The sequence below is a fragment of the Sorghum bicolor genome, chromosome 4 (genome assembly GCF_000003195.3).
Source record: "Sorghum bicolor cultivar BTx623 chromosome 4, Sorghum_bicolor_NCBIv3, whole genome shotgun sequence".
NCBI lineage: Eukaryota > Viridiplantae > Streptophyta > Magnoliopsida > Poales > Poaceae > Sorghum > Sorghum bicolor.
In genome coordinates this window covers 46,252,913-46,263,828 of record NC_012873.2, presented here as the reverse complement: position 1 = coordinate 46,263,828, position 10,916 = coordinate 46,252,913, and the positions used below count along the sequence as shown (strand labels likewise).

Sequence of the window (10,916 nt, the reverse complement as noted above, 5' to 3'; positions counted from 1 at the left end):
ATATTATCGACAAGTTACAGATAATGAGGGGTTGCACATAGAAAATTCAAGTACAACTATATTTCATAGCAGTGGACAGGGTATGGCTGGGAAGAGCATGGTGACTTTAGACCACAAGACTTGGCTTCAAGCACATAGATATGTCCTATTCAACTATGCTAATATAGAACCTTACTTGGAGTAAGTTTCCTAATTTACTTAACATCACATTTCACTTTCCCATGGATAGTAAATTTATACATTGACATTTGCAGTAAGTATACTCATTACCTAACCTCAATTGGAGTTCGAAATCAACGAGATATCAGCCGCATGAAACATGAATCCTTCCATGAATGGTTTAGGTCACATGTAAGTATGAAAATAACTTGACACACGTTATTTTGTAGTTCATGTCTAGTTTAGTAATTAATCAAAGTATTTTGTTTAACCTCAGGTGGAAGAAATGTGTGAGGAAGCAACAAATGAGATTAAAATTATAGCTAAGATGCCAATGATGGCTGCACGAAAGTACAGTAGCTATAGAATAAATGGATTTGATTTCCACACATATTCCTATGATGTAGGTAGGTCTGTTCAAAATAGTGGGGTTGCTCTAGTTGCAGAGACAACATGCTTTGAAAGAGGAAATAACAATAACTTTGTAATGGGAAAGAAAACTTATTATGGAGTTATAAAAGATATTGTTGAACTGAACTATTCACATGAAGGTAATGTGGTTCTTTTCAAGTGTGATTGGGTTGACAACCGTGTGGAAGATAAGTGGGTTAAGACCGATCAATTTGGGGTCACCACTATCAACTTTAAGCATTTATGCAATACCGGTGAAAAAATTTCAGATGAGCCTTTTATTCTAGCATCACAAGCAGTTCAAGTCTTCTATGTTCCTGAAGGAATCGATACTGATTGGGTTTCTGTTTCTCAATCAAAACCAAGAGACTACTATTCATGGAGGTGAAACTGATATGCCTATGGGAGCATATGGCACTGCTTTACTTATGAGGCTGTGATTATTACTGACCCAAAATAGTTGCATTTATGTTACTGGCCTTTTGGACAGTAGCCACACTTCCTGCCATTTCAGCTTATTTTTCTTGATTGGGTTGTTTTCATCCAGAAATGATTTGATATAGATTATGCAACCTTGGAATGAGTTGTACATCATCCATTTCAGCTTATTTTGCTTGACTGGGTTGTTTTCATCCAGAAACGATTTGATATAGATGATGCAGCCTTGGAATGGGTTATGGCTAGTGCTGGAGCAAAATGGAAGCAGTACAAGGCAAAACTTAAGCGACAAATTTTTGATGAAACATTGACTGATGAGCAATTGAAGAACCTGCATGGTCATAGAATTGATGTTCATGATTGGATTCTCTTATCAAATATTGGAGGTCTCCTGAGTCTCAAGTAAGGATTAACTGCTTGTGTTTTAGCCATTGAACTAAATTGTTATTGCTCATATAACACTTATGTAATTCTAAGTAGTAACTCTTGTAATACTTCTTTTCATAGGCTCTGGCTGCTAGAGGAAAAAACAATCGTGCGAAGCTGAAGTTTCTTCATACATCGGGTAGTGTGAGCTATGCTTCAGCTGCACATAAAATGGTACATTCTCTTATCATGTCATCTCATTTGAATGGATCATTTTTGGGGCATTTTGACCTGTGGAAATTTAAAACTTGTAGGGTCAGTAACTTGGGCGCCCTCCTCGAAGAGATGAAGTCTATATAAAAACACATACTAGAAAAAATGGAGTTCCTTTAATGCCAGCAGCATCAACAATTGTACGTTTTGTACAAAGTCTAGACCAAACCTAGTTTTTTATAACCACATATTGATTCTTGGCTGCAGTAGTAGTAATAACCACATATTCATTCTTGGTTGTAGTAGTAGTAATAACCACAAATTCAATCTTGTCTAGTAGCAGCATTAACACTAGTCTGTAGTAGTAGTAATAACCACATATTCATTCTTCCTAGGCTGATCTGCAAGAAGTTGTTAAAGTCTATCCGGAGTTGATGGATAGGACAATTCAGCAAGGTGATATTTTTGCTGTTGTTTGTGGAGAAAAGGAGCCAAGGGGACGAGTCCGTTGTTTGGGTCTAGGACCAACTCCTCAGGACATTGGTACCCCAGGACTGAAGGCGTACTCATCGACAAAGCTTCAAATACAAGTTCTGGCACGTCAACAGGCTGAAAGTGAAAATCTAGTGCTTCAACCAAGAATCTTAGAAATGCAAGAAAGGGAGGAGCAGAGCATGGCATGAGAATCTCCAAATGTTGAAACAAACTCACAAAATGGTTCTAACTCAAGAAAGCACATGGTAAAGTACATCAAAAGGCCTTTTCACAACATGGCTCTAGTATAGAAATTTAAATTCTGTTCATATACTAATCTGAACTTGTATTATCTAACATGTCCTAATTGTCATATTACATTCAACACTTGCTTTGTTGTAACTGTTCTTCCAATGCTTGATGTAGAGCCCACCGTATGAGAAACATGTTGAGGCCAATCAGCATGTTCAGGGTGAAGAAGATCATGACTGTGTAGGTGATGACTATGTAGAGAATGAGGAACTTGATGATGAGGCCAATCAGCAGGTTCCAGCCGCTGCAGCCTCGCCCGTCGTGAACACAGCAACATCACCAACGAATGATGTCCAACGCTTCGCACGTGATGATCTTGTAATCTTCTCAACCTCTCATACAGATTTCGTACAAGTGATTTAGTAGATGCTCAACCTAGGATTTATCCATTTCTCATACATATGAGCATCTTCTTCTTTAGGTTGGAAATGATGTGATCTTATTTGCCATGTCGAGTAATGAAAAAGTGGCTAAGGCAACTGTTGTTTCAATTAACCCAAACAATCATCTTGCGGGTGAGGCTCTTGGAACGAAATTTTGTGAAGTTATTGTGAATATTGTCTTCAAACGTGATGCATTAGTGCCACGTCCTTATGCTGAAATGAAGACTCTAGGTGATCCTGTAAAGATGCCGGTTGCTTGGCCATTTAATCGAGTAATGTCCACTTGATTGTATTCTCTTTTTTTGATGTGTGGTGATTATCTACAATTTCTAACTAAAGATATTTGTGACAGCTGAAGGTTTGCAGTCAACAGCCAAAAAAACCTTCTCAAGGTGTGGCTGGATCTTCTCAAGTTGTTGCTCGATTTTCTCAGAGATCTTCTCAAGGTGCTGCAGGATCGTCTCAAGGTGTTGCTTGAAGCCACTAAGTTGCTGGGACTAAATTTGTTGCAGGATTTTATCATGAGATTGTTGGTAGCGACTTGTTGATTGGAAGCCATTCAATTATCTTATGGTGAACTACATGGTAGCTTTGATTGCTTTTGGACTATCCTGGTAGTTTTAGCTTTTGGACTAGAAGCTGGTAGCTTTAGCATTTGACATCAAGAACCAGAGGGTGTTATCTCTTGATCATTATGTTAGGTCACTTTTGAATGGTGGTTTTTGCTCAACAAGCAAACACTATTAGCTTCTGTACAACCTCATTACAATTGCTGGCTTTTGTACTTAGCTACCACTACATGTGGTACAATATTATCTTGTTGTGCAACTTCATGACATGCTTGTATGTCAGCTTGATTGATGTTAACAAGGTATTCTAGTGACATGATTATATATGTAGTACTCATTTGATATGTGAATGAATGAGTATGATTAATGTTCCCATTTGTAAATGTCATTGAAGATCTGTATGATATATTTTAAGTTGTATTGGTTCTGTATATTTGGCCTAATTTACACATTTTCAAATACAGCTTGTTTATTTTTTTACCAATTTAATTGTGGTTGATGGACTATCAGTTGCTAAAACTTATTATTGCAATGAACTGTCGGTTGCTAAAAGGTCTAACACGCTGTCCGTTGTTGAAGATGGGATCGTCTAACGGTCGGTTGCTAAAGGTGATGTCCGTCGCTGTACACATACAACGACGGCTTCAACCGCGTCTGCAGGGGTCCGTTGCTATAGCATTTAGCAACGGATCGTCCATTGTTGTACACCCCTTTCAGCATCTTCAAGTCAGTCGCTGTTGAAAGGTTGTGGTGTAGTGATATTCCGTGGACAAGTACTTCAAAATTTTGGGTAAGTTTTTGGATATGGTCTAAAAATACATTGTTCAACATGAATATCATTTTTCGAATGGCTAAGTTTTACTATTTCATGCACTTATAGTTTAAAGTAGGATTATGTAGCTGAAAAATCAATTTTGAAAAATTAGTTAATGAAATATAGCAAAAAAAGTCAAAAAATCACAAAACTTTTTGAGGTTTAATTATCACATGTGTAAGCTATAAAAAAATTTGAGAAAGTTTGGAGCAAGTTGCAGTATCAGATGAACAAAACCCAGACATTTCCAATATGATCACATATGAAAATGTTTGGGTTTTGTACATCTGACGTCACAACTTGCTCTAATTTTTTTTCAAATTTTTATCATAGGCTCCTCATGTGATAACATGACACCTCAACAAGTTTTGTAACTTTCCGATTTTGTTTGAGTTTTATATAATTAAAAATCACTCATACCACACTAGTACAGGGAAGGGCTTTAGCCCTAGGCCGTAAGGGCCTTTAGTCCCGGCTACGGAACCGGGGCTAAGGTTTCGGGACTAAATGTCCCACCTTTAGTCCCGGTTCCGTGGACCAGGACTAAAAGTCCACCTTTAGTCCAGGTCGGTAACAGCAACCGGGACTAAAAGGTGCGCCAGGGTGTGCCACCTGGCCTCCACTTTTAGTCCTGGTTGTTGCTACCAACCGGGACTAAAGACTTTTTCCTTTTTCCTTTTTCTTTTCATTTGGTTTTTCATTTAGGGTTTACAATTATGTTATTGTTATTTTCGAATGCGTATTGTTTACTGGTCGTTTATGGAACGCGCACCTGTAATTTATATAATTTAAAGCATTACATATAAATATACTATAAAACACTATATATATAAATAATATGTATCTATAGGTCCATAATATAATATTTACACATATGCTTCACGGACAAAGTATTTACAACACAATTTATCTCCGTCACTCAAGCATCATACAAATGATCATCGTTATTTGGTTTCATCTGCTCCTGAGGGTTGAAGTAGCACTCGCCGCCGGGATCCAGGACTTGGTTGTTAAGAAATCGTGCGATTGTCTCCTGAATTCATTTTAGGCGCACCGCATCCAACACCTGCTCCTTCAGCCACATCTCCTTTAATAGACATTAAAGAAAAAAGTTAGAGGTATGAATATGATTTATTAAATAGCAACAAATAAATGAAATAAACTTATTATATATACATGTTACATACTTTTAGGTGCTTAAGATTAGTTCTTTTGGCATAGACCGTCATAAACTCGCACACATAGTAGCCACACAAATTGTTGCCCGGTGTCTGCCATAGAACCCACTGAAGTAAGATGGGCTTTGAAAGTGCTGCATTCAACTCTCGACGGTGTTTCTGCACGAACCCAGCCTAAACCCTAGCAATAAAACGATCATTATTAATTATCTATTACCAAGTTAAAAGAGCAGAATTTAATATATAGAGATCGGAGTTACCCTTGGATAATATCTATCATTTCTTGGTAATCGTACCGTAGTTTTCTCAACGAGTCATAGATTACCAATTGACATTGCCAGAGATCAATGACAATTAGTATCCAATGAAAGCTGCATTTGTGTGCATATGTAGGCAAAATTAGTATATATCTTCATATTGATCTGATTAATTAGTTAAATAGAATGTACACACGATAACGACACTTACTTAAAGTTGTAGGGAAAGAGTATATATCTTTTATCTTTTTGGTTGATCAAGAACCTCCATAGATTTCTCTCCGTTTGAGTTCTCCATAAGACATACGGGGTCTTGTGGTCTTTGAATACAACATTTGGATCCACAAATCCAATCTCCTTGTCATTTCTAACTCTGAGGCCCCTCATCATGTTTCTGCATATGTATAGTGGGTTTTTGTAATTATTTATATATATACATGATAAGTTACAGAGACATTATTGAAAGGAAGAATCACTTACAGACAGAAGCAACTCATTAGAGATTTGTCAAGAGCATCCATGTGGCATAGTTGGTGTAGCTCATTAAATTGAACATAAATAATATCATCACCACAGAAGTAATGATAGTTTCTAATTCGGACACAAACATAGTCATCTGCTTTTCTGACACACGCTGCCATGTACCATTTATTTAGCATGTACATTTGCGTTCCAAGCTTGCTGAGGGCCGCAGGGTTGTATAAACTCTTGCCATATGTATATTCCTTCTGCCAATGATCAATTTGTGGAGCACTTTCAATTGGTGCCCCAGCTATCATTTGGGCTATGATGTTTCCAAAACTTTAATAGGGCTCTCTTCATAAGTTAGGTCATCCTGTAAATCCAGTTCTTCTAGTGGCAACTGTTCCTCTTGAATTGAGAGACATGGAAAACATTGTGCACATTGGACAAACCAGCAGGCAACTCAAGCTGATAAGCCACTTCTCCTTTCCTCTCCAGAATCTTGAAAGGACCAACATATCTAGGAGCTAGATTTCCTTTAACTTTGAACCTCTTTAAACCTCTCATCGGAGACACTTTCAAGTATACATAATCACCTACCTAAAACACAAGTTCCCTTCATCAAGCATCTGCATAACTTTTCTGTCTGGACTGAGCAGCTTTCAGAGTTTTGGCGGATGAACTAAACTTTCTCTTCCGCTATTCTCAACGAATCAGGGCCGAACACTTGCCTTTCACTAGTCTGGTTCCAGAACAACAGAGTCCTACACTTCCTTCCATACAAGGCCTCAAAAGGAGACATCTTAAGATTGGTTTGGTAACTATTGTTATAGGAGAATTCAGCGTAGGGCAAACTAGTATCCCAACTATCCCCATACTGCAAAGCACAAGACCTTAGCAAATCTTCCACTATTTGGTTGACTCTCTCTGTCTAACCATCGGATTGAGGGTGGTAAGCTATACTGAATCTAAGTTCTATTCCCATAGCATTGTGTAGCTTCTCCCAAAACTTTGATGTAAACTGTGTACCCCGATCAGACACAATCCTCTTAGGAACTCCATGCAAACACACATTCCGTTCCATATACTTTTCTGCTAACTGCCCTCCATGGTAGGTAGTCTTGACTGGAATGAAATGAGCTACCTTGGTCAACTGATCTACTACAACCCATATAGAATCATAACCTCGTTGAGATCTAGGTAATCCCACTATAAAGTCCATGTTGATCTCATCCCATTTCCACTCAGGTATCTTCAAAGGTTGTAACAATCCTAGTGGCCTCTGATGTTCTGTCTTCACTCTCTAACAAGTGTCACACAATGCCACGTATTCACCGATATCTTTCTTCATACTAGGCCACCAGTAATTTTGCTTCAAGTCCTGGTACATCTTTGTACCTCCTGGATGAATAGAGTAAGCAGACTCATGGCACTCCTTCAATATCACATCCTTGATTCTTTGAATATCAGGCACACACAATCGGTCCTTGAGCCAAACAATTCCTTCCTGATCAACTCTGAATCTAGGTGCTCTACCTTCCTCTAACAACTTAAGTATCTTTTTGATCTCTTCGTCCTCTTTTTAACCCTTCCTGATCTCTTGCTCAAGGGTTGGTTCTATATCCATGAAAGTACCTTGGGTGTTGGCAACAAACCCCAAGTTGAGATATTCAAATTCTGTCAGCAGTTCCATTGGTAACTCTGTGGCTTCCAGCATATTCACTTGACTCTTTCTACTCAGAGCATCAGCAACTACGTTAGCTTTGCCAGGGTGATAATGGATCTCCAATTCATAATCCTTGATCAATTCTAACCATCTTCTCTGCCTCAAGTTCAAGTCATTTTGAGTGAAGATGTATTTCAAGCTCTTGTGATCCGTGTAGATGTAACACTTATGACCCAGAATATAATGCCTCCAGATCTTTAGTGAATGGACCACAGCTGCCAACTCAAGATCATGGGTTGGATAATTCACCTCATGCTTCTTCAACTATCTGGATGCATAGGCAATCACCTTTCCTTCTTGCATCAGAACACATCCCAAACCTTGCTTGGAAGCATCACAATAGATAGAACAACTTTTGGTCACATCAGGCAAAGTCAAAAATGGTGCAGTAGTCAATCTCTTCTTCAACTCCTCAAAACTAGCCTGACACTATTCACTCCACTTGAATGGTTTACCCTGTTCTAACAGAGCAGTCATTGGCTTAGCAATACTAGAGAATCCTTCAATGAATCTCCGATAGTAACCAGCTATTCCTAGAAAACTTCTGACTTCTCCAACTGTCTGAGGTGGACTCCACTTAAGAACATCTGCCACGTTCTTTGGACTAACAACAACTCCACCATTGGATATGACATGGCCTAGAAAAGATACTTCCTTCAACTAGAAGTCACACTTACTCAATTTGGCATAGAGCTGATGTTCCCTCAACTTCTGCAACACAAGTCTCAGGTGTTCCTCATGTTCTTCCTCGGTCTTGGAGTAGATCAAGATATCATCAATAAAGACTACCACAAACTTATCCAAATACTCCATAAAAACTTTATTCATCAGATACATAAAGTAAGCTGGAGCATTAGTCAACCCAAAAGACATAACTGTATACTCATAGAGTCCATATCTGGTGGTGAATGCAGTCTTTGAAATATCACTAGGTCTAATTCTCAACTGGTGATAACATGATCTCAGATCTATCTTGGAAAACACACAAGCTCCTTTCAACTGATCAAACAAGTCTTCTATTCTAGGCAATGGGTACTTGTTCTTAATTGTGACCTCATTCAAAGACCTATAGTCTACACACATCCTTTGTGTCCCATCCTTCTTTTCTACAAAGATAACTGGAACTCCCCAAGGTGAGGAACTAGGACGGATATGCCTTTAGACTATAACACCCTTAATTGTTTCTTAAGTTCTTCTAACTCATTAACAACCATTCTATAAGGTCTCTTAGATATGGGTGCAGTACCAGGTAATAAATCAATAACAAATTCAATCTCATGTTCAGGTGGCATACCTGGCAAATCCTCTCGAAACACATCAGGAAATTCTTTCACGACTCGGATATCCTCTACTAACCCACTGCTCACATGATATACTATTCCTTCTCTGCTAGGTGACATAGAAACTCTAACCTCAATTCAATCCCCACTAGGTGCTGTTAGAGCAACTGACTTTTCTGCACACTGAATAGTACCCTTAAACTTGGCCAACCATCTCATCCCCAATATCATATCTAAACCTTCTGAACCCAAGACAATAGGATTAATAGGAAAATCTACCCCCCTTATTTTAATGCTCATTCTCGGACACAAAGTATTAGTACGCATCTTTCCCCCAGGAGATTTAACTATCATGGTGTTTTGCATGGTACATGTGGCTATATTATGTTTCTCAACAAACTGTGCACGTATAAAAGTATGCGATGCTCCAGTATCAAACAAAACGGTAGGAGGACAAGAGTTGACAAGGAACATACCAACTACCACATCTGGAGCTTCCTCAGCAGTTTCCAGCTTCACATGATTCACCCTGCCATTGTTGTTCTTCTGCCTCTAGGGGCAAGCATTTGCATAATGTCCTAGTTGACCACACTTGAAGCAAGTACTTCCAGCGGGGTGGGGTTGGCATTGGGCTTCACTGGGACAGTGTTGGAGTTCTAGCGAGATTCTGATGGTGCTGGAGCATTCTCGCGAGGCGCCTGACTAGCGGGGCGCTGCACCTGATTGTTGTTGTAACGCTGACTGGTCTGCTGACTCTGGTTGTTGTACCTAACATTCTGCTGTGGTCCTTGGTTGCCAGACTGATACGCCGAGCGAGACTGAGGGCCCTGTTGATTGTTGTAACGGGGACGACTGGCACCAGCCTGTTGCTGAGAGGAACTATACTTCCTCTTCTTGTCTTCCATCTTGCGGCGCTTGCTCTCAAGCACCAGTGCCCTGTCCACCATCTCTTGGAAGCTAGCATACTTGACATTCGACATCATATAGGATAAGCCATCATTCAGACCCTCCAGGAAGTGATCTTGCTTGTCCTCATCATTTTCCACCTCATTTAGACAATACCGCATCAACTGAGTGAACTTGTCACGATACTCACAGATAGTCATGGAGCCCTGTTTGAGAGACAGAAACTCCTTCTTCTTTAGCTTCACTAAACCGGTAGGAACATGATGAGCTTTGAAGGCAGCCTTGAACTGATCCCAGGTGATAGTGTCTGGGTCCTGATGCGCGAAGCAGTAAGAGTCCCACCAGTCCTGGGTGGCTTCCTGTAGCTGTCTAGAGCCATACAAGACCTTCTCCCAGTCATTGCACTGAGCAATGACCAGCTGCTTGTCCACAGCCTTAAGCCAGTCCTCAGCTTGCATAGGGTCAGCTGAGTGAGAGAAGAACGGTGAGCGTCCTTTCATGAACTCCCCACGCTTGTCCCTAGGTGGGGCAGACGCGTTGTTACCTCCTTAGTTCTAGTTCTGATTCTGGTTCTGATTCTTTTCTGGTTCTGTTGCATGTTGTTCATAATATCGGCCATTCTCTGCATCAGCTGAGTTTGCATGGTCATCAACTGCTCCACGGTCATAGGGCTGATTCATAGGAGGAGGGTTGGTATTGGTCCCGCTGTGACCATTGTTGTTGTTGTTGTTGGATTGGCCATTGTTTCCACCATTAGTACCGCTCCTGGTGTTGACAGGCATCTGATATATAGAAATAATATAACAAAATCTGGTGTAGTTCATATGTGTAAGTCTGATCTGTAAATGTAAACTACAAAGGTATAATTTTTCCTCAAAGTGTGAACTCAGCTGATAGTAACTTCCCTTTTTCACTTGATATAACACAGTACTTATAACAGATGAATTATACAGATAGTGAACTGATCA

General features: G+C 39.7%; 1 protein-coding gene across 1 annotated transcript; it reads right to left on the bottom strand.

Annotated features, from left to right (window-relative positions):
- Nucleotides 9,699-10,406, bottom strand: LOC110434799. The gene has a single exon (XM_021459525.1). It carries the CDS (start codon nt 10,404-10,406, stop codon nt 9,699-9,701), a length of 708 nt encoding a protein of 235 aa, XP_021315200.1.

Excerpts from the sequence above, each read along its gene's own strand:
- LOC110434799 (XM_021459525.1), bottom strand. The coding sequence starts at position 10,406 with ATGCAAGCTGAGGACTGGCTTAAGGCTGTGGACAAGCAGCTGGTCATT.